Source organism: Heterodontus francisci, chromosome 13 (genome assembly GCF_036365525.1).
Source record: "Heterodontus francisci isolate sHetFra1 chromosome 13, sHetFra1.hap1, whole genome shotgun sequence".
Lineage (NCBI taxonomy): Eukaryota > Metazoa > Chordata > Chondrichthyes > Heterodontiformes > Heterodontidae > Heterodontus > Heterodontus francisci.
Window position 1 is genome coordinate 36026715 of NC_090383.1, and position 24856 is coordinate 36051570.

General features: G+C 41.8%; 1 protein-coding gene across 6 annotated transcripts in view; it reads left to right on the plus strand.

Annotated features, from left to right (window-relative positions):
* The window catches only part of LOC137376336 (unconventional myosin-VI-like), a 344835-nt gene that overhangs the window by 134833 nt on the left and 185146 nt on the right, over window positions 1-24856 (plus strand). For all 6 annotated transcript variants that reach the window (XM_068044672.1, XM_068044673.1, XM_068044676.1 and 3 more), the window contains exon 2: window positions 10849-10994. In XM_068044672.1, coding sequence (XP_067900773.1) covers window positions 10878-10994 — 117 coding nt within the window. In that variant the 5' untranslated portion in view covers window positions 10849-10877. The remainder of the gene's footprint in view (window positions 1-10848; window positions 10995-24856) is intronic.

Consider the following 24856-nt stretch of genomic DNA (forward strand, 5'->3'; position numbering starts at 1 on the left):
TCCAAGGCAAGTATATCCTTCTTTAGATATAGAGACCAAAACTGTGCACAGCACTCCAGGTGTGGTTTCACTAAAGCCCTATACAATTGTAGTAAGACCTCCTTATTCTTGTATTCCAATTCCTGTGCAATAAAGACCAATATGCCATTTGCCTTCCTAATTGCTTGATGTACCTGCATGCTAACTTTGTATTCCTTGTATGAGTATACCTAAATCTCTCTGAACATCAACATTTAGAAGGTTGATGCCTTTTTAAAAAAATTCTACTTTCTGTTCTTCCTACCTGTTACGACCAGGTGTGAAAGGGATCTAGGGCTCCCTCTTAGCCTTCACCTGGTCTTACTGTAACCGGGTTCTATTTTAAACGCACCGTGATTTTACTTCCCCCGAGGTGAATCCTTGTTCACAGCTTTCCAATTATAAGGCAAAGAAACCAACACAAACAGGTTTTCTTAGGTTTAAAGAAGAAAGGTTGAAATTTATTAATATTTAAAACTCTAATTCAGTTAACGCCTACGGCTACATGACACGCTCATGCTAGCATGCATACGCGATACACACATGCAGATACAGAAAAAAGCAGAAGGAAAATGAAGTGGAAAAGTTTGAGGCAATCTCTGAAGAGGGTTTTTGTTGTGGTTCTTCGAGCTCACTGTACAGTCCTTGATTGTAGGTAGATCTTGCTTTTTGCTGGGGCGCAGTATTATTCTTAAACCTTGTTCGCTGTAGGAGACTTTTCTCTCTTGCGGTTCATGTGTCTTCAGTGAATTTGGAGTTCTGTGAGAAAGAGATGGAGAGCCAGACAGGAGAGGCTGTGGCGAGCCAGCCAGGAGAGATCTCTTTCAGTCCCAGAGCATTCTGCAGTCTGAGTTCAAACTGTTTGTACAATTCAGAACAAAACAGGTTTCAAAGCAGGCTAGTCACGTGACCAGCTGGTCTGAACACGTCTGTTTGTGGAGTCTCTGGTCCTCGACCCTAGAATGTCTTTTCTTCCACACAATGCCTGGTGCTCAAAATCCATTGTGAGTTAAATTGGATAAGGGAAGTAACCCCTTTGTCTCCACAAGCACTGTCTGTTAATATGCAAATGTCTTGCCAGCCAAAAGCCTGGTGATTTTTCAAACAAGTCCTTTCTTCACTTCAACAGTTTTCAAATCAATGTTCCTATGATGAAATTAATATGCCTCATTCTTGGCAGGTGGGAGTCTAGCATGATACCCCCACACCCAGCAGAATGAAACGCAATTTGAAAAAAGCGCATTTCATTAAAAGGGTCAAGAGAAAATATAAGATACAGGAAAAAAAAACATGTATTTCTCTCATTCATTCCCATTCATTCATAAATCCTAAAACTTATTACAGCCTGTCTTTTCTTGGTGGCAGTGCTGCTTTAATTGTGCCTTTTTTGGCATCCCAAGAAACATGTTTTTGGGGGAAGTTTTTCTTCAGTTTTCCCATTTCCATGGATGCCTGGGGTCTTTGAGCTGGTTAGGTTTAATTAGCCCTGAGTTGGAATTTTTTTTCCCAGGAGAGTCAGTAGTGGGCGGGTCTATCCTGAACTCCCCTTCAGTGCTTTGCTGAGTCATGCAAAGGTTTTTGACTTCAGGGGATGTGTGGTACTCTTTTTTTTTCTGACTGTGGGGGAGGTTTCTTTGCTAATCTCCCCTTTTTCCTCTGGGACACTTCTGCCTTAATGTATTTGTGTAGACTCTACTGCACTCCCCATGTGACACTTCGACTGGATGAGGCATCACCCTCACAGTTTCTCTGTCCCCTAGAGGTCTTTCTTTGTCTCTGCAGGTTCCTGTAAATGCTGTTAGCAACTCTGGTGAGGTGCTTCTAGTGTCTGCATTTACATAGGAGGATGTGGGTCTAACTTTTCACATTTTTCCGGGTTGGCTGACCAGACCGTAGGGGTTTTCATCCGGGATTCCTCCCGGACTTCCTTTAACCTGCCCTCTTGGTCACTTTTTCCCCTTCCCTGTTGAACCTTTTGCCAGCCTGGTGCCTACCTGTACCTTTTTGTTCTCGGCGGAGGTCCCTTGCAGTTCAGCAGTCCTCTGCTGGAGGGTCCTCCTAACACTGGTACAGGACTTTGGGGTGCAGGTTTCACTAAGTTAGAGTTTCCCCTCAACATGGCACATGTGACCACTCCTGCAGTACTACACCGCATCTTTGTGGTGTTTTGGCGAGTCAAACTGCTAACTTATGTGGGCTTTGGTCTTTTGTATACTGGCATGTACAGTCACTGTAGTCTCGTGGGCCCTTCTCAATATTTCTCTTCGGTACTTCTGCAGCACCACTAACTGGTGAACGACTGTCCACTCCTTGCTTTCAGGTCTGTAAGGAGAACTCCATTTCCTCAAAGACTTGGCGACGGGAGGAGGCAGATCCGCAGCGGGACCTGTATAAGAAAGAGCGGGGCTTGAGGTCCTTACCTACCTGAAGACCGGAGTGGTGGCAGTCGGCAGGATCTCACTCTGTTGGCGCGCGCTAAGTTTCAAAAGAGGAAAAAAAACTTAGTGATATCACAGGAAATCTGTAAGCTGATTGATTGGGAAAGTAACAGCTGTTAGTCCCTGTAAATAGCTTAAAAAATCAGGGGAGAGAAAGTTCTTTTTTTAAAAAAAAACCCTCAAAACCTACCTTATTAGTGATAAGGTGATTGGTGAGTAACTGCTGTTAGGGAGTATCAGTAAATAGCTGGGTTAGTAACTAAAGTAAAGACAAAGGTAAGGTCTACAGTTTTTTAGAAAGTAAGTAGTTTTTTTTCAGGGAGTCAAGGTCCCCAGTGTAAATAATCTCCAATTTTATGAGTAAATTAAGGGTAAATCATGGCAGGACAGCTCGGCAGCATGGAGTGCTCCTGCTGTGCAATGTGGGAAGTCAGAGACACTTCCAGTGTCCAGGACGAGCATGTGTGCAGGAAGTGTCTCCAGCTGCAACTACTCGAAATCTGCATTTCGGATCTGGAGCAGCGGCTGGGGACACTGTAGAGCGTCTGCAAGGCTGAGATCCTAGTGGATAGCACATACAGGGAGGTGGTCACACCACAGGTAAAGAATGTTCAGGCAGAAAGGGAATGGGTGGCCGCTCGGCAGATAGTGCAGGAGTCCCCTAGGTCCATCACCCTCTGTAACAGATTTTCCACTTTCGATACTGTTGGGGGAGATAGTTTTTCAGGGGAATGCAACAAGAGCCAAGTCTGCGCACCATGAGTGGCTCAGCTGCACAGAAGGGCAGAAAAAGGAGTGGGAGAGCTACAGTGATGGGGGCTTCTATCGTAAGGGGTACAGATCGACGTTTCTGTGGCTGCAAACGTGACTCCAGGATGATCTGTTGCCTCCCTGGTGCTAGGGTCAAGGATGTCACGGAGCGGCTGTAGGACATTCTGAAGGGGGAGGGTGAACAATCAGAAGTCGTGGTTCACATTGGTACCAACGACGTAGGTAGAAAGAGGGATGAGGTCCTGCAACAAGAATTTAGGTAGCAGGTTAAAAAGCAGTACCTCAAAGGTTGTAATCTCTGGATTACTCCCAGTGCCACGTGCTAGTGAGTATAGGAATAAGAGGATAGAACATGGCTGATGAGATGGTGCCTGAGGGAGGGCTTTAGTTTCCTGGATCACTGGGTCTGTTTCTGGCGAAGGTGCGACCTGTACAAGTCAGACAAACATCCTTGCAGGAAGGTTTGCTAGTGCTATTGGGGGTGCGGGGACGGGTTTAAACTAATTTGGCAGGGGCGTGGGATACAGAGTGGAGGTACAGTAGGGAGTGATGCACAGCCAAATATAGAAGAGAAACTAAGTCAGTCTGGAAAGCAGAGCAAATATAAACCTGTTGAGGCACAAGCGAATAATGCAAGGCTGGTTGCATCTATTTTAATGCAAAGAGTCTTACAAGTAAGGCAGATGAATTGAGAGTGTTGATTAACACATGGGAATATGATATTATTGCTATCGCAGAGACATGGTTGAGGGAAGGGTAGGAAGCTCAATATTCCAGAGTACAGAATCTTCAGGCGGGATAGGGGTGGGTGTAAGAGAGGAGGTGGCATTGCACTGTTGATCAAGGAGTCCATTACTGCAGAAAGGAGGGGTGATATCTTAGAACGTTCCTCAAATGAGGCCATATGGGTTGAATTTAAAAACAAAAATGGGGAAATCACTTTGCTCTGAGTGTACTACTGGCCTCCAAATAGTCAGGGTGAGATAGAGGAGCAGCTATGTAGGCAAATCTCAGAAAAGTGTAAAAATAATAGGGTAATAACAGTAGGGGATTTCAACTTCCCCAATATTAACTGGGATAGTCTTAGTGCAAAAGGCTTAAGGGGGGAGGAATTCTTAAACTCCATCTAAGAGAGCTTTCTGAGCCAGCACCGAGAAAGTCCTACAAGAGAAGGGGCAGTACTGGACCTAATCTTAAGGAATGAAGCTGGACAAGTGGTGGAAGTGCCAGTGGGGGAGTATTTTGGGGATAGTGACCATAACTCTGTAAGATTTAAGGTAGTTATGGAAAAGGACAAAGATGGACTGGAAATAAAGGTACTGAATTGGGGGAAGGCCAATTTCAATATGATAAAACAGGATTTGCCTAAGTGGACTGGGAGTAGCTACTTGTGGGAGAGTCTACACCAGGCCAGTGGGAGTCATTCAAAAAGGAAATAGTGTGTGTTCAGGGCCAACATGTTCCTGTAAAGGTGAAGGGTAGGACCAACAAGTCCAAGGAACCCTGGATGTTAAGGGATATAGAGGATTGGATAAGGGGTAAAAAAAAAAAAGGAGGCTTGTGGCAGATTCAGAGGGCTGAAAACAGCAGAGGCCCAAGAGGAGTATAGAAAGTGTTGGGGGTGGGGGGGGTACTTAAAAAAAAAGTGATGAGAGCGAAGAGGGGGCATGAAAAAACACTGGCGGGCAGGAGAAAGGAAAATCCCAAGGAGTTTCCTAAGTATATTAAGGACAAGAGGATAACCAGGGAAAGGGTAAGGTCCATTAGGGACCAAAGTGGCAATCTGTGTGTGGAGCCGGAGGATGTAAGTGAGGTTTTAAATGATTACTTTTCATCTGTGTTCACTATGGAGAAGGACGATGTCGGTGCAGAGATCAGGGAGGGGGATTGTGATATACTTGAACATATCAGCATTGAAAGGGAGGAAGTATAAGCTGTTTTAGTGGGCTTAAAAGTGGATAAATCCCCAGGCCCAGATGAGATGTATCCCAGGCTGCTATGTGAGGCAAGGGAGGAGATATCAGGAGCTTTGACACTAATTTTCAAATCCTCTCTGGCCACAGGAGAGGTGCCAGAGGACTGGAGGACAGCGAATGTGGTACCATTATTCAAGAAGGGTAGCAAGGATAAACTAGGTAATTACAGGCCAGTGAGTCTAACATCAGTGGTAGGGAAACTATTGGAAAACATTTTGAGGGACAGGATTAATCTCCACTTGGAGAGGCAGGGATTAATCAAGGATAGTCAGCATGGCTTTGTCAGGGGGAGATCATGTGTAACAAATTTGATCGAATTTTTTGAGGAGGTGATTAGGTGTGTAGATGAGGGTAAAGCAGTTGATGTTGTCTACATGGACTTGAGTAAGGCTTTTGATAAGGTCCCACATGGGAGATTGGTCAAGAAGATCAGAGCCCATGGTATCCAGGGCAATTTGGAAAATTGGATCCAAAATTGGCTTAGTGGCAGGAGGCAGAGGGTGATGGTCAAGGGTTGTTTTTGCGAGTGGAAGCCTGTGACCAGTGGTATACCATAGGGATCGGTGCTGGGATCCTTGCTGTTTGTAGTGTATATTAATGATTTAGACGTGAGTATAGGAGGTATGATCAGTAAGTTGGCAGATGTCACGGAAATTGGTGTCGTAAATAGTGAGCAGGAAAGCCTTAGATTACAGGCCAATATAGATGTGCTGGTAAGATGGGCAGAGCAGTGGCAAATGGAATTTAATCCTGCTAAGTGTGAGGTGATGCATTTTGGGAGGACTAACAAGGCAAGGGAATATACAATGTTTGGTAGGACCCTAGGAAATACAGAGGGTCAGAGGGACCTTGGTGTACTTGTCCATAGATCACTGAAGGCAGCAGCACAGGTAGATATGGTGGTTAGGAAGGCATATGGGATACTTGCATTTATTAGATGAGGCATAGAATATAAGAGCAGGGAGGTTATGATGGAGCTGCATAAAACGCTAGTTAGGCCACAGCTGGAGTACTGTGTACAGTTCTGGTCGCCACAGTATTGGAAGGGTGTGGTTGCACTGGAGAGGGTGCAGAGGAGATGCACCAGGATGTTGCCTGGGCTGGAGCATTTCAGCTATGAAGAGAGACTGGATAGGCTGGGCTTGTTTTCCTTAGAGCAGAGAAGGCTGAAGGGGGACCTGATTGAGGTATACAAAATTATGAGGGGTATAGATCGGGTAGATAGGAAGAAACTTTTTCCCTTAGTGTAGGTGTCAATAACCAGGAAGTATAGATTTAAGGTAAGTGGCAGGAGGTTTAGCGGGGATTTGAGGAAATTTTCTTTTACCCAGAGGGCAGTTGGAATCTGGAATACACTGACTGAAGGGGTGGTAGAGGTAGGAACCCTCAACATTTAAGAAGTATTTAGATGAGCACTTGAAGCGCCATAGCATACAAGGCTATGGGCCAAGTGCTGGAAAATGGGATTAGAATAGATAGGTGCTTGATGGCCGGCATGGATATGATGGGCTGAAGGGCCTGTTTCTGTGCTGTATAACTCTATGGCTGTGACTCATCAGTACCTCATTCTTTAAACAGTAGCAATCAGGAACTCTATCTCCTTCACTTTCAGACTGGGGAGCCTGTGCTAACTCTTGCAACACTGGGTCGGCTTGCTGAGACTCGGCTAGGGAAGATTTATTCAACTCATTCCCTGGGTCTTCTAACTTTCCAAAGAAAGCTACCAGCTTCAGTCGCAGACATGTTAGTATTCAAGCGCACACAACCACAAGAAAACCTGTATTAAAACTTTGCTGTTTTTTGATTGGGAATAATTTGGCTTCCCACTTCCAGTTTCTCTCATTTGTCTGTGGGTAAAATTCAGGACGGTAGCCCCCAAATTTCTGTTACAACCAAGTGAGAAAGCTATCTCGAGTTCCACCTCAACTTTCACCTGGTCTTACCGTAACAGGGCTTTATTTTAAACACACTGTTTTTAGCTCCCCCTCGGCGATTCCTTCTTCATTGCTTTCCAATTATAAGGCAAAGAAACCAGCACAAACAAGTTTTCTTAGGTTTAAAGAAGAAAGGTTGAAATTTATTAAACTTAAACTCTAATTCAGTTAACGCCTATGGATACATGACGTGCCCACGCTAGCATGCATATGCGATACACACATGCAGATAGAGACAGAAAAGAGCAGAAGAAAAATGAAGTGGAAAAGTTTGAGGCAATATCTGAAGAGGGTTTTTGTTACACTTCTTGGAGCTCACTGTCAAGTCCTTGATTGCAGGTAGATTTTGCTTTTCGTTGGGGCCCAGTATTCTTAACCCTTGTTTGCTATAGGAAACCTTTCTCTCTTGCGGTTCATGTGTCTTCCCTGGATTTGGAGTTCTGTGAGAAAGAGATGGAGAGCTAGACAGGAGAGGCTGTGGCGAGCCAGCCAGGAGAGATCTCTTTCAGTCCCGGAGCCTTCTGCAGTCTGAGTTCAAACTGAAATTCAGAACAAAACAGGTTGCCAAGCAGGCTCGTCACTTGACCAACTGGTCTGACCATATCTGTTTGTAGATTCTCTGGTCTTAGCTGACCCTGGAATGTCTGTTCTTACACATAATACCTGGTGCTCAAAGTCCATTGTGGGTTCCATTGGATAAGGGAAATAACCCCTTTGTCTCCACAAGCACTGTCTGTTAATATGCCAATAGCTTTCCAGCCAAGGGCCTGGTGATTTTTTTTAAACAGGTCCTTTTTCACTACAGCAACTGTTTACAAATCAATGCTCATATGACAAAATTAATATGCCTCATTCTTGGCAGGTGGGGGTCTAGCACGACACTATCAAAGTGAATAACCTCACACATCCCCACCTTGTACTCCATCTGCCATCTTGTTGCACACTTACGTAACCTGTCTATATCTCTTTGCAGCCTCTTTGTGCCCTTCTCACAGCTTCCTGTTCCACCTAGCTTTACATCATCAGCAAACCTGGACACATGACTCTTGGTCTGTTCGTCTAAGTCATTGATATAGAATGTAAATAATTGAGGCCCTAGCGCTGATCCTTGAGGCACTCCACTAGTTACAGACATCCAACTTGAAAATGCCCCTTTTATTCCCTCCTCTCTGCTTCCTGTCTGTTAACCAATCCTCCCTCCATGTTAATATATTGCCCCTAATTCCTTAACTTACAGATTAACGTTTTGTGTGGCACCTTAACGAATGCCTTTCGGAAATCCAAGTATCGTACATCTACTGGTTCCCCTTTATTCACCCTACTAGTTATATCCTCAAATACTCTAATAAATTTGTTAAACACCATTTCCCTTTTGTAAAACCATGTTGACTGTGTCTGATCGTACTGTGATTTTCTGTGCATTGTTAAGACTTCCTTAATAATGTATTCCAGCATTTTTCTGATGACTGATGTCAGGCTAACTGACCTGCAGTTCTCTTTTTTTTTTTCTCTCTCTCTCTCTTTTCTTGAATAGCAGAGTTACATTTGCTGACTTCCAATTCCTTGGGACCATTAAAGAAGCTAAGGTATTTAGGAAAATCATAGCCAGTGCTCCCACTTTCTCTGCAGCTATCTCTTTTAGAACCTGAGATTTGGCAGCTTATTCTCCTTTACCTTTCTCCAATACTTTTCCTCTGTTGATATTAATTACATTTAAGTTTCTCACTCTTATTAGCCCCTTGGTTGCCCTCTATTTCTGGTATTCTACTGCAAAGACAGGCACAAAATATGTGTTCACCTTCTCTGAGGGACCAATGTTTACTTTAGCTTTTTTTTAATACTTGTTAAAGCTCTTACAGTCTGTTTTTATATTCCTGGCTAATTTACTCTCATTCTATTTTTTTCCCTGTTAACATTTTGGTCACCCTTTGCTGATTTTTAAAACACTCCCAATCCTCAGGCTTGCTATTATTCTTTGCTAATTACAAGCCTCTGCTTTTAATCTAATACTATCCTTAACTGCCCCAGTAAGCTTCAGATGGATCTTTATTGCTGAGTTTTTGTTTTTTAATGCAATGTATTTTTATTAAAAATTTTGAATTGTTTGTTTAAATGTTTCCCCACTGTTCGTTCACCACCATACCTTTGGTCTGTTTACCCAATCAGCCTTAGTCAGCTCTCATCTCGTACCTGTGTAATTGACTTTGTTTAAGTTTAAGATTGTTATTTGAGACAGAGTGTAACTTTCAAACTTAATATGGAATTCAGTTGTATTATGATCACTTTTTCCCCAGAGGATCTTTCACTGAGATTACTAGTTTAACCACCACCATTGCACACTACTAGATCTAAAATAGCTTTATCCCTAGTTGGTTCCACAATGTATTGTTCCGGATTTCTGACTTCGTGCCATGGAAGGATCTTGGTACAATTTATGTTAAAATATTTAAGTTAACTTTGGTTCTCAAGGAGTTAAATTTTGTGTGCACAAGTATGAAGAGTCCTGCATTGAATCTGGATGAGAGAGTGCGTGAAATGATGCCTCTTGCATATCACTTGAACCTGAGACAATAGAAGTCCATCCTGTCAGATCCTCAGCCCATGAGATTAAGATGGTTTTTCTTGTCTATCACATCAGGTTGAGCCAATAAGAGTCATTAACTTCTCCCAATGGAATGAGTTTGTTGAAAAAAAATTGACTAATTAAAAATGTTGGTTATTTGATGGTAATGGGTTTGGGCATTTCTTGCAGAAATTTATTAACTTCATAAAAAGAGCTATTTCAAGAAGATTGCCTTAAATTTTTAGGTTGGGAACACAGAAACAGGAGTAGGCTATTTAGCCCCTTGAACCTGTTCTGCCATTCAATGAGATCATGGCGGATATGTGATCTGACTCCACATCCTCGTCTTTGCCCCATACCCCTTAATACCCGCTGAGCTTTTCCCCATATTACAACAGTGATTTAGTTAATAATCTGATGTGAGAAATAGCCAAACCCATTACCCTCAAATCATCACTATTTATAATTAGTCTTAAGTTTTTGTCACAGCCTTGCTCCTCCAGTTTTTCAAAAATAATCTGTTTAATTTTAAGTTATTTATTTGTGATTTTTTTTTCTTTTACGATGCCTTAAAGTTAACTACTTGGTGCTAGCTACATGCTTCACAGGATGCAGATGACATTTTGCTAGAATAACTGTTCATAGCTGCTTATTTATATGATTTTGAAGAAAGAAGTTGTTTAAGTGGAAAATAGACTTAACATTTTCATTCTCTCCTTCAAATTGTGACATGACTTCACCCCTCCCTACCTCCCTCATGCCACAATCTCTGCCATCCTTGAGCAACTTTCAGTTGTCCAGCATCATGCCTGCTCCTCATTCACCTTTCCAACATCCATCGTTATGGCTTTAGCTACTATGCTCCACTTTCTGGAGTGCTCTTCATTGCATCTTCTTTCTGACACCTCCCTTTCAAATTCCTCCCGGAGGTACTTCTCTTTGATTATGCTTTCCTCTGCCCCTAGCCCCTCTCTTCATTCTTCTAGCTCATGTGCAAGGAATTCTAAGGCACTGCTTTATGTGTGAGATGTGTAGACCTGCAAGGTGTAAACTTGATCAACCCCATTTAAATTGCCACTGTGGTGTTCGAGTTGTATGTCATGTGTTTATAAAAAGTGTAAACTCAGTTTTCTTTTTTTCTTACCCAGGAAATAGTGGTTAATTTGGAAAAGCCGCTATGGAAGACGGGAAACCTGTGTGGGCTCCACACCCACTGGATGGGTTCCAGTTGGGTTCTATCATTGACATTGGTGTTGACTCATTAACGATTCATCCTTTGAATCAAAAGAGCAAGGTGGGTATTGTACTGAATTTTCCTTTACATTGGCTATCTTTGGATTGTTCATAATGAGATTTTTTTTTTTCAAAAAAAGCAATCCTGTATTTTATTCAAATAGTTGGAGTAAATTGTTTACGTAACATTGACTGTACTTCAAAAAGGAAACAATTCATTGGCCGTGAAGTGTTTTGGGATATCCTGAATATGTGAAAGGCAATATGTAAACGAATTTCATTTTAATTTATATCTGTGGGATCTAACTATACAGTGAGTATTATTGCATGTGTAGTTTCCAGCACATTGAGTGACATGAACTGATGAGGTACAAGTTCTACCTCACACTCAGTTGAGTTACTGATATTTTCAGAGGAAGTGGCACTCATAATGTCATGTTTCTGTCAAGTACTGGAAGCAGCTGTAAGCATTATACCTTGGCGACTAACTTGAAAATGTTAATCACATCTCACTTCTATGCATAAGGAGTTTTGTAGCAAAGGGCGTAACTTGGTACCATTGAGAAACACAGAAGAAAGGAAAATTTACAGCCTATCATGCTGGTGCCACCTGAGAAAGAGCTATCCAACTTCATCCCATTTTCCAGCTCTTAGTCCATAGCCCTTTAGATTACAGCACTTCAAGTGCATATCCAAGTATTTTTTTAAATGAGATGAGGGTTTCTGCCTCTACCACCCTTTCAGGCAGAGAGTTCCAGAAACTATGCTCCACCTCAACCCTCTAGGTGAAAAAAATCTCCTCAATACCTTCTAATCTCTGATCCTTCTGCCAATTAATTTAAATCTCTGCCCCTGTTTATTGACGTCTTTGTGAAGAGAAATAAGTCCTACCTACCCACTCTATCTAGGCCTCTCATAATTTTATACCTCAATTAAACCTCCCCTCAGCTTCCTATGCTCCAAAGAAACCAACCCCAGCCTATCCGATCTTTCCTTGTAGCTATAATTCTCCATTCCTGGCAACATCCTTATAAATTTCCTCTGTACCCTCTCGAGTATGATCACATCCTTCCTATATGCAGTGATCAGAACTGTACACAGTACTCTAGCTGTGGCCTAACTAGTGTTTTATACAGTTCTAGCATAACCTCCCCACTCTTATATTCTATGCCTCGGCTAATAAAGGAAAGTATCCTGTATCTGCCTGTCCTGCTACCTTCGGGGATCTGTGGACTTGTACTCCAAGATTGCTCTGTTCCTACCATACTATCAGTATCCTATCATTTAATGTGCATTTGCTTGTCTTGTTTGCCCTCCTTAAATGCATTACCTCACACGACTCTGGATTGAATTCTTGATATCTTCCTGCAGTCTACAGCTTTCATCCTTACTGTCAACATACGACCAATTTTTTTAACATGTACAAGCTTAATCATGCTCCTACCTTTAAGTCTAATTGATATATACCACAAAAAGCAAGGGATTCAGTACTGATCCCTGCAGAACTCCATTGGAAACAGCCTTCTAGTCACAAAAATACCTATCAACCTTTGCTTCCTGCCACTGAGCCAATTTTGGATCCAATTTGCCATTTTCCCTTGGATCCCATGGCCTTTTGCTTTTGCTTGTCACAGTATTGCGAAAAACCATGTTGATTACATCACTCTCCCAACATTGACCCACCTTGTTACCTCTGTGACCAATTCAGTCAAGTTAGTCAGACATGACCTTCCCTTAACACAGTGGCGCAGCGGTTATAAGCGCAGCCTCACAGCTCCAGTGACCCGGGTTCAGTTCTGGGCACTGCCTGTGCAGAATTTGCAAGTTCTCCCTGTGACCGCGTGGGTTTCTGCCGGGTTCTCCCGTTTCCTCCCACAGCCAAAGACTTGCGGGTTGATAGGTAAATTGGCCATTGTAAATTGCCCCTAGTGTAGGTAGGTGGTAGGAGAATGAAATGTAAAAATGAAATGTAAAAACTTCAGCATACTTACAATCTCGACGGATTGCTAACATAGAATGTTGGTGTACGGAATGCAAAAATTAGAACTTTGGCTATCACCACATGCTTTAGACTAGTTTGGGCCTGGATTCTAGTTCAGACTAGTTACCCTCCCATTCTGTAACCTCTACAATAGCCACCATAGTTAAACAAGTCATGGGAAAATCTATTAAAGAGATACCAAGTCTGCCATTAAGATGATACTGAGATTTCCAGAAAAATGGGGATGTAGTAGGGAATATGGGATTAATGTAGGATTAGTATAAATGGGTGGTTGTTGGTCAGCACAGACTTGGTGGGCCAAAGGGCCTGTTTCAGTGCTGTATCTCTAAATAAATTAAAATGTAAAAAAAATCCATGCTGACCCCCCCCCCCTTGATTAATCTGTGCCTTTCTAAATAACAATGTATGCTGTTTCTCAGAATTTTTTCCAATAATTTGCCCACCACTAAGGATAAACTGACTGGCCTGGAGTTGGTTTGTTGATGTGTTCCCTTTTTCATCTATGGTACAATGGGAGCAGTCCTTGGACCATGCCTGTACTCACAGGATTGGAAAATGATGATCAGAGCTTCCGCTATTTCCTTTCTTGTTTCTTTTTAGAAGCCTGGAATAAATTTCATGTGGGCCTGGCAATTCATCTACTTTAAAAGATGCTAAATCCCTTAATATTTTATATCTCACTCTCTTTATCCTATCAGATATTTCACACTGCACCTCAACTACAACATCAGCATCATTTCTCTCTTTTGAGTATCCAGTAAGAACCTGCTCATGTCTTACGCCTCCACACACAGGCTCCCATGTTGGCCCTTCTCTTTCCTTAATTATCCTTTGGCTCTTTATGTATTTATAAAATATCTTTAGGTTTACCTTTAATTTACTTGCCAATATTTTTTTCATGCCCCCTCTTTACTTTCTTAATTTCTTTTTTAATTTCACCTCTGCATTTTTTATACTCTTCTAGGCTTTCTGCAGTATTAAACTCTCAGCATCTCTCATAAGCTTTCCTTTTTTTGCCTTATCCTACTGTGTGTGCTGTTTGAAATCCAGGGGACTGTAGATTTGAGAGTCCCACCCTTTTATTCAGTGAGAACATATTTGATCTGCACTCTCTTTATCTCCTCCCTGAATGCCTCCCATTGCTCTCACACTGCTTTATCTTTACTCTTTCCTGCCTACTTTTGCCAGATCACATCTCAGCTGTGTAAAATTGGCCTTTCCCCAATTTTACACTTTTACTCTTGGTCTCTCTTTGTCCTTCTCCATGACTACTTTAAATCTGACTGAATTAGAATCACTCCCACTAAAATGCTCTCTCATTGATACCCCTTCCATCTGCCCAGCTTCATTCCCTAAAACAAAATCCAGAACTACCCCTCTTGCTGGGCTTGCAATGTACTGGCTTACACATTTCTCCTGAAAGCATTTCAAGAATTCTGTGCCTTCCATACCTTTTATACTGATTTTATTCCAGTTAATATTAGGATAGTTGAAATCCCCTACTATTGCTGCCCTATTGTTTGTGCACATCTCAGCAATTTGCCTACATATTTGCTCTTCAATCTCCCACTGACCATTTCGGGGTCTACTCCCAGCAGTGTGATTCTCCTTTTTTGTTCCTCACTTCAACCCATATGGCCTCATCTGATTGTTTCAGCTTATCATCCCTTCTCATAGCTGTGATTCTTTAACACATATTGTGACCATGCTCGCCCCCCCATGTTAATCTCCCGTTCTATCCTGAAGAAAACCATGTAGTCACAAATGTTGAGTGCCATTCCTGCCCTTTAAAAGTTATGTTTCAGTAACAGCTATGATGGCATACTTCCAAGTGTCTGTCTGCACCCTCAGCTCTAACTGCTTTATTCTCTTGACTCCTTGCATTGAAGTATATACCATTAATCACTGAACAACTCCTTTGTTAATTTTCTAGCTTTTGTTTCCTCTGCCTTCCATACTTATCATCCTGGAGTCACATCTGCAGTGCAGAAAAGCCTGTCTGTTCCCCTAACTAATGAATCCCTTATTACTATTGCATTCCTGACCTCTCACCCTGTATAGCTGATGCACCCATGGTGCTCTGGCTGTACTCTCCAGAACCATTGTCCTCACCAGTAGTTAGAAGTGAATAATGGTTAGAGAGCAAAAACTACTCAGGGTCTCCTGTACCACCTGCCCGGTCCCCCTGATCTGTTTCGCAGTCACCAATTCCCCCTCTGCCTGTACACTGTTAAGCTACAGGGTGACCACCTGCTGAAGTGTGCTATTGATGTACTTTTAGCCTCATGGATGCACTGTAGTGATGTCAGCTGCTGTTCAAGCTCTGAAAACAGAGCTCAAACTCCTCGATTCTCTGCACATGTGGTTGTCCAGGACAGGGAAAGTGTCCTGGAGCTGCTATGTGGCACAGGATGTGCATTTGATGGGACAGAGGTGTCCTGCCTTGCCATGCCTCTATTTATTAGACTTCTAATTAATTTTCTTAGGTTAGCCTACCACCCTAATTTAGAAAAAAAGACAATGGTAATACTCAGCAACCAATCATCTGTGATACCCCTCCATACTTTCTTCGAGACCTTTTTTACCTGAAGAACGTCTTTTTTAAAAGAAATAAAAACTATTGAGAGCCACAAGAGGGAAAATTGACATTTCTAAACCAAATACTTGGCAAATTGTTAAGTGTATCTCGTAGAATGCATTGTTTGCATATATAATAAAAATACTTGTGTTGAATTTATATATCAATAGGGAAAAACACACGAGGAAAGCAACGGGAAAGCACTTAATGTATTATTTTCTTTGCTTTTGTTTATTTCTCATGGAAGTAAAAAAAAAAGGAGGCTCTTATGAGCAGTTGAAGAGGAAACGCAGGACTGAGAGGCATGGAGAAATGAGCAGACGACTTGGCGTCCTTTGCTGTCATTAACGACTGAGTTGCCCCATATCTCTAAGCAGCACAATCTGCTTGCTTGCCTCAACTGACAAATATGGGGACACTGTACCTCTGAACAAAAAGCTCTTATTGCCTTCAGGGATCTGACTTAATTCATTAGCACACAGGGAAGCTCATTTCTGTTTCCTATCCAACATCGCCAAAGCCATTGTTTTGTCAACAGCACCACATATTGGAGTATCCTTTTCAGGACAGGCTTTCGGTAAACCTACTATAGCTTACGGGCTTGCCTTTCCACTTCCAGCACTCTGATTTTATATGTCCTCTTTAGTGCAAAAATAACACTTTGGTCATTTGGTTCAGCCCTAGTCTCCTGACTTTTTTGTAACCACTCCGAGGGTTGCCTGTTTTCCTTGCTCTCACTAATCTCTTCTCATTATACACCCTCCTATCTTTTTAATTCTCTGAAAGTTTCCAAACTGGGGCCTGTAACTACAGCTTTTGTGGGTCAATTAAGATTCATCCGCCTTTTCTGTGGCATTCCTTATTTTACCAACTTTGTTCTTCCAGATGGGACCTTATTCATGAAGGGATACTTTTTAAAAATTCCTTCATTATGATTACTTCCCTAAGGCTTTCAAAGATTTGTTCGATCTTTATGGACTGATACCAATGATCAAATATCATTTCCTTCTCCAGCAAATTCCATAAATGTCTGACCCTGTTTCTTAAATTGCTGAAGTTTTGCCTGTAAGCCTCTAGTACCAACTGATGAGCATTGAGAACTGCAGTTTTAATCACTTCATAATCACTTGACTGTTTCTTCGAAAGTGTTGAATATACCTCGAAAGCTTTTTCCACTTTGCAACAAAATTGTCCAACATTCCTTTGGCCATTGCAATTTCATAGCAATTTTCTCAGAGGACGCAAAGTGCATTTCAACTCCTTCCTCCTGAATATAGGCACTGAATGAATATTCTTTGCCAAATCAAAACCAAGAGTTAAATTGGATTCATTCTCAAACCTTCCAGTCACTCCTGTTTGTGTAATCTAAGCCTTTCCATTCTCGCTTCATATTCTAATGCTAATTTCCACAATTCTTGTTCTCTTTCTTTTCGTTTTGCCTTTCAAGTTCAAGTTTTCTCATTTCAAGTTTCAATTGTCTGTCTTTTTCTCTTTCCCTTTCCTGTCTCTCTTTTTTTTCCTCTGTTTCCTTTTCTCTTTCCAATCTCAACTTTTCCAATTCGATTTTGGCTAGCTCCACTTGAACACGAGTGGAAACATTCTCTTTTACCTGCTTCAAGCAAGCAACCAAACCTCGGATTAACCCTGCTTTCCTAGCCCCTGGGCTTATATTAACCCCCACGTGTGCTGCTATTGTGACCAAACTGACCATTCTCAATTGCTCCAATATATTCAGTCAAATCTTCTCTCTCAACAAACTCCTGTATATTAAAGGTACTCTTATTGATTTTTCACTGAACCCAGCCAAAGTAAATGTGAAATCTTTTTTTAAATCTGGAAAATTCCAGTGAAACCATTTTGCTGCCTCTGAATTTGTATCCCGGATTTTTTTTATAACAAACTAAAAGAAATCCCCATTTAACTAAATAGTACTTTGTAAGTAGCCGATACCCCAAATTACAAGGGAAGGTATTTTCTTTGCTTGATAAAATACTTGAAAACATCACATGACACTTGTGCGTTACACTGTCCTCTTTGATGGCCAAGTCTTTGCGGTTAAAAGTCCCAAACTCCTCCCAGTTGCCATGGGTTGCATCTCTCAGACCTTTCTCAAAGTCAGTGTACTCTTTGCCCACTTCTCTGAGCACTTTCGAGCTGGACGTCCGTGAGTTGGGCTTCTACTTCTCTTTCAAATGTTTCAACATTAGCTTTCAAAACAGGTTCAAGTCTTTGCAGCCTCTCGCTGTATTAGTATCTTTGGAGAGCTAGTGTCCTCTCTCTCTCCCTTGAAGCTGCCACCGCTGGTTGCCTTCCTTTCTTAGTCTACTCTGAGGCTGCCACTGCTGGTCTTTTGGACAGCCTGTCTGTCTTCAGAAAATATCTTCAATTTGTCTGGAATCAAATGTGAATAGCTTATTTTTTTCCAATACGCAAAGTCTAGAAGTTTGGTTTCAGCCGAGCCACCTGGGCCTTCCATTTTCCCAGGTGTTAACAGCTGTCTGGTACATTTGCATCCTCAGAATCACTGACCGTTTTTAAAACATTATTGTGTTACAAAGTCCAGTGCTTATAACACTATCTATATCCCTTCGCAGACACTTTGTGTCCTCATCACAACTTGCTTTCCCATCTATCTTTGTATTGTCAGCAAATTTGGCTACAGTACACAGTCCCTTCGACAAAATCATTAATATAGACTGTAACTAGTTGAGGTCTCAACACTGATTGCTGTGGCACCCCACTAGTTGGTTTGCCAACCTGAAAATGACCCATTTATCCCGACTCTCTATTCCTGCTAGTTAACTAATCTTTCAAACCATGAGCTTTTGTGCAGTAATCTTTTATGTGGCTTATTAAATGCCTTTTGAAAATCCGAAAACACTACGATTTCCCTTTCATAAAATCATGTTGACTGCTTGATTGTATCATGGTTTCTAAATGTCCTGCTACTACTTCCTTAATAATGGATTCCAGCATTTTCCCAATGACAGACGTTAGGCTAACTGGCCTGTAGTTTCCTGTTTTCTGTCTCCCTCCTTTCTTGAATAGGGATGTTACATTTGCGATTTTCCAATCCGCTGGGAGTCTGGGGAGGAGAGCAGGAATAATGAAGATCTATCAGTCCACCAGTAGCACTAACGACCAAACAGCCCTGTTAATGGATGAACTACTTGCCCTAATTTGGGGATGGCCCTAGAAAAGGTGGACTAAAAATCAATTTGTCAAGGACCTTGAAAATAGTGAACTGACAACACTTTCCATCGATATAACTGAACTGTTTGAAACCAGACTTGCTGATGCCTTTTCTTTTGCAAATATTTCCAAAGAATATGCAGCACAGAAATAAGCTATTTGGCCCAAATGGTTTATGGTGGTGTTTATGCTCCACACAAGCCTCGTCCCATCCCACTTCACCAAACCCCATTAGCATATCCTTCCATTCCTCTTTCCCTCATGTGTTTACCTAGCTGTCCCTTAAATGCCTCTCTGTTATTTGCCTCAATGACTCCATGTGTTAGCATGTTCCAGAGTCTTGTCTTATATTGAGAGAGTGGTTAGTAAGACATATGGGAATTTGGACTTCATCAATAGAGGCATTGAGTACAAAAGCTGGAAAGTTATGCTGAACCTTCATAAAACTCTACTTAGGCCCCAACTGGATTGCTGCGTCCAGTTCTGGCCACCACACTACCGGAAGGATTAGGAGCAAGAGTAGGCCATTCGGCCCCTCGAGCCTGCTCCGCCATTCTGTAAGTTCGTGGCTGAACTGATTACTCCACATTTCCACCTACCGGCAATAACCTTTCACCCCCTTGCTTATCAAGAATCAATCTACCTTTGCCTTAAAATTATTCAAAGACTCTGTTTCCACTGCCTTTTGAGGAAGAGAATTCCAAAGACTCACGACCCTCAGAGAAAAAATTTCTCCCCATCTCTGTCTTAAATGGGCGACCCCTTATTTTTAAACAGTGACCCCTGGTTCTAGATTCTCCCACAAGGGAAGCATCCACTTCCACCCTGTCAAGACCCCTCAGAGTCTTGTATGTTTCAATCAAGTCGCCTCTTACACTTCTAAATTCTGGCGGATAGAAGCCTAGCCTGTCCAATCTCTCCTCGTAAGACAGGCCACCCGTTCCAGATATTAGTCTAGTAAACCTTCTCTGTACTGCCTCAAATGCATTTACATCCTTCCTTAAATAAGGAGACCAGTACTGTACACAGTACTCCAGATGTGGTCTCACCAATGCCCCGTATAGCTTAAGCATAACCTTCTGACTTTTGTATTCAATTCCCCTCGCGATAAACTATAACATTCTATTAGCTTTCCTAATTATGTGCTGTACCTGCATATTGACCTTTAGCGATTCACACACTAGGACGCCCAGATTCCTCTGCATCTCCGAGCTCTGCAATCTCTCACCATTTAGATAATATGCTTTTTTAATTCTGCCTGCCAAAGTGGACAATTTCAAACTTTCCCACATTATACTCCATTTGCCAGGTCTTTGTCCACTCACTTAACCTATGTATATCCCTTTGTAGCCCCTTTATGTCGTCTTCACAAGTTACTTTCCTACCTAACTTTGTGTCATCAGCAAATTTAGCAACCATACCTTCGGTCCCTTCATCTAAGTCATTTATATAAATTGTAAAAAGTTGAGGCCTCAGCACAGATCCCTGTGGCACACCACTCGTTACATCTTGCCAACCAGAAATGACCCATTTATGCCTACTCTCTATTTCTTGTTAGCTAGCCAATCTTCTATCCATGCCACTGTTACCCCTTACACCATGAGCTTTTACTTTCTGCAATAATCTTTGATGTACCTTACCAAATACCTTCTGGAAATCTAAGTACAATAATCCACCTTTATCCACAGCACATGTAACTTCCTCAAAGCACTCCAATAAATTGGTTAAACATGATTTTCCTTTCCCAAAACCATGTTGACTCTGCCTGATTACTTTGAATGTTTCTTAATCCCCTCCTATAATGTCTTTAATAATGTGATGTGAGGGTCCTTGAGAGGGTGCAGAGGAGATTTACCACAATGGTTCCAGGGATGGAGGATTTTAGTTACAAGATTAGCTTTGAAAAGCTGGGTTTGTTCTCCTTAGAACAACGGAGATTGAGGGGAGATTTAATAGAAGTCGACAAGATTATGAAAAGCTTAGATAAGTTAGAGGAAAAACTGTTCCTGTTAACAAATGGTACAAGGACGAGGGAACACAGATTGAAAGTTTTGGGCAAAAGATAAGGGAATATGAGGAAGAACGTTTTCACGTAGTGGATGGTAATGACCTGGAACTCACTGCCCCTGAGGGTGGTGGAAGCAGAGACCATCAATGACTTCAAGAGGAAGTTGGATGGCCACTTGAAGGAAATAGATTTGTAGGGCTACGAAGATCGAGCGGGGGAGTGGGACTGACTGGATACCCTCCGTGGAGAGCTGGCATGGACTCGATGGGCCGAACACTGGCCTCCTGTGCCGTAAACGACGACGACTCTGATTCTCCCAATGAGTACAGTGCATTACCAACATCTACCACCAAGGCTCTTGCTGCTGGAAGATTTCATGGAGACACCGAGACCTGCACACTTGTTCTTCATGTTCTTGTTTTCATAGTGCAGATTGCGACACAGACCATGGACTTCTATACTCCAAAGTTATGCATTTAGTAAGGAAATCATTGTATCAAACAAAGCTATTGCTAAAAACCGAGGAAGATGTATCTACTTTATGCTAATCTCAAATAAGTTATGCCATTGATTTTACCTCTCCTGACTGATGCAGTGTCAAATACACTCCGAACTAATACAGCTGCTATCTTAGTTTATGGTAAAAAGATTATGCAAGATCAAGTTCAGTGTAAGACACACTTTGACAAAATGACTCCAGTTATTCAGAAAAAAGTACATCACTGAATGGACCCCTGTTTTGAGACGTGCTAAATTGAGAATGGCTGTAAGCAAATTGCAATAAACAGAAAATGGAAACATGCTCAAATATATTGGTTGTATCCGAGTGAGAAGGAGCAAATTTCCTTTAACGATGGAAGAAAGGACTCAGTAGATCCTTCTGTCAAGGAATTTGCGAATTTGGCAATGGAAACATCACTACCCAAGACAAGCAGATGTAATGCTGCATAGAGTACTACCACGAACTTTGTTCACATGGTTCTACTGCTTCTAAGCAGCATTAAATATGATCTTCAGACTTCAGACCAGCAAAGTGCCATCAGACCATCTATAAGTGGCAATCACCTTCCAATCATTAGGAAAGGCTTCAGGAGAAGATCGAATTCCAACTAAAGTACAGAAAAAAATGACAGGTTGTGCTTAAATATCTCCACAATGTCTTGCTTGTTTGACAGAAATCACACCTGCCAAATGGAAACATATTATTTTTGTCATATGGGACACTACTAAAACTTTTTTACTGGACATTGCACATAACCTGTTTTTTAAAAAAAACCCATCAGAGCTAACCAGCGGAAAACATGGTTGCACTTTTCTATTCTGAGAGACAGTTGAATAGAGAGACAATGGGAGTGCTCACTGATTCAATTAACAAGATTGATCTGAGCAATCATGATAATCAACATTCTTTGTCTGTGTAAGAGCCAGAACTCCACACCCCACCGAGTGTGTCTGGAAAGTTTTGAAATCAACAACCCTCCTAGAAGCTGCTGTTTCACACCGAGATGGTCACATGACCTACCTGCTGGCCAGACTGGGGACTGTTTGAACTGTGCCTCACAGAAAGGTAAGAGACTGCAACTGAGCTCCAAGGAGAAAGCATCTCTCTCTCTCTGTCTCTCTCTCCAGCAAAGTCCCAGGGAAACCACAGTGGCAGTGTAAGCCTCAAGATTACAAAACTTTACAGGCAACCACCAAGAAGACAATGGAAACCACTCTTCAGCTTTCTGGTACCAGAGAAGCAAGCTTAATATTATGCCATGGGCCCCAGTGAGTACTCCAAGACCTTAACTTCAATCAAGGACATTACATCGAAGACAAAAGATGGTAATTGTATTCCATTTATTGCCGACTCTACTTCAACCAACCCCCCCCCACCCCCACCTAACTACCCATTCTTTCTTCCCCTCTATCTATATGTGTGTGTGTTTCTCGTGTGCAAGTGAGCGTGGTTGCATCGTGTATTTTAATGATTTTAACTGGGTTAACGTGGTAAGGGTAATAAACTTCCATCTTTCTTGTTTAAACCTAAGAAGACCTGTCTGGTTAATTTGCAACTCCAATTAGAGAGCAGTGAGCAAAGGCTCACTGAGGTGGTAAGCTAAAATCACTATGTTTTAAAAGAAAAACCGGTTATGGCCAAAGCAGGAAAGGGGCAAAAAGGGAGCCTGAGACACCTTCCTCACCCAAACACTTAGTTATTGGTGGGAAGGAAGATATTCCAATGCATGAGAGACACTACATCATGATATTATACAAAAACAAAGGAGATTGGAGTGTTGCAACTTTGGGGAAATTCTCTCATTAGTGTTACTGGCAAGACATTCACACAGATCATTCTTACAAGATTGCAAGTATTCTGTTTATCCAGAGAGTCAGTAGAGTCTGTGCCAGTAGGCCAACTATCAACATGGTCTTTACACTTAGACAACTACTAGAAAAGTGTCAAGAGCAGAGAACACCTCTTTACATGGCCGTTATAGATCCTACAAAGGTTTTTCATCTGGTCAGCAGAAATGGCTTTTTCTTGTTGCTGCTGAACTGCTTGCCCCAAGTCCGATTTGATTCTTCCAATGATGCAAAGACTACAATCCAGTATAGTTTGAAATTCATGATGGTGTCAAACAGTGATGTGTTTTGTCACCAACACTCTTGGGTATATTTTTTCTGCTCCATTGTTATGCTTTCTTATCTAGTCCACCACTGTATTGCTCCATTTAACACTGGATGGAAAACTCTGCAATATTGCACGCCTAAGAGAAATAAGTAAAATCAGATATTTGTTGATTTAGAGGACCTTTCACCCATGATGCAGTGTTGTTTCACACAGTGACGTGGAATGTAAACAAACTTGCAATATCCTTTTGCTAGCTTGTGATAAATTCAGATTAACCATCAGTCTGCAGAAGATGGTAATCATGACGAGGGTATGCTGACTGCTCCAGAAGTTTTAATAGCTGACACCACACCAGAAGTTGTACACAAGTTCTACTACCTGGTGTCATGCCCAGTGCAGGCATGTCCTATTCATGACATTAAACGTGGACTATGTTCAGCATAACATCTTCTGGAACTGAATTTTCCTTTTGTTTTAATGTCCATTGTGGTTTATTTAAAAGTGGACATGAGCTGCAAAGATGGTGGCTGAAGGTCAACTGACTTGAGCTGTGTATTCAAGAACCAACTCGCTGTCTCGAAAGGGCAAAAGGATACCTTCCAGACTAAGAGATGTCATCAACGCCCATCCTGAAACCATCAAGAGACATACCTGAATTGAATGGGTTTCTCCTGAAACACAGAAGGTGATTGTTTTAACTCTCTGCAGGATGAATGTCTTACACCAATAAACCAGGATGGGGCTAATAAACCTAGACCCCACCTTATTTGAAAAAGAAACTGTGAGAAGTCACATGGTGGGGCAGCTATGTTGGTCTACTTTTAAAAATCTTTAAAATATAGACTGCAGGTCAAAGCACAAGCTGACGAGGCAAACTCATCTGTGCCTTAAAAGAACTGGAGGATGTAACATCTTAAGGTCTTGGAACCTGTTCCTTTTCAAGTCCACCAGTACAGGAAACTGACCTGGTAATGAGACTACAAGCAACTAACTTCATGACCAGCTGAAGATCCACCTCTTTGAGAGAATCCTGCAAAGACTTGGATATAAGTCTCTGGCTATCGAATCCACCTAACTGCACTTCTTCACCGGGCCCACAATACATGCCTTTTCCCCAAGGTGAGCCAAATCACGTGACTTACGAACAATTCCTTTGCTTGTAATTTGTAAAAGTGAACTACCCTATTAACAATGGCTTTCTTTCTCGAGTGTGTGTGAGTGGCGAGTTAGTGATGTAGTGTTAGACTTTGGGGGTCAACATGTGAATAAAATCATCCTCTTTCTTTAAACCCACGAAAAGCATGCTGCAGGTTATTCAAATTGGTTACACTTGGTTAAGAAACATACACATCTTCCTTGTCAAAAAACATATTGATTATGGACTGTAAAGGGAAGGGAACTGACGTTTCACTTCTTTCTCAATGATGCCCGTAACACTGGGATCAATTATATTGGTTAACTTATCTGCAGATGATCTAAACTCTCGCATTGGAAGGGCAGTAACTACATTCAACCAACTAACCAAG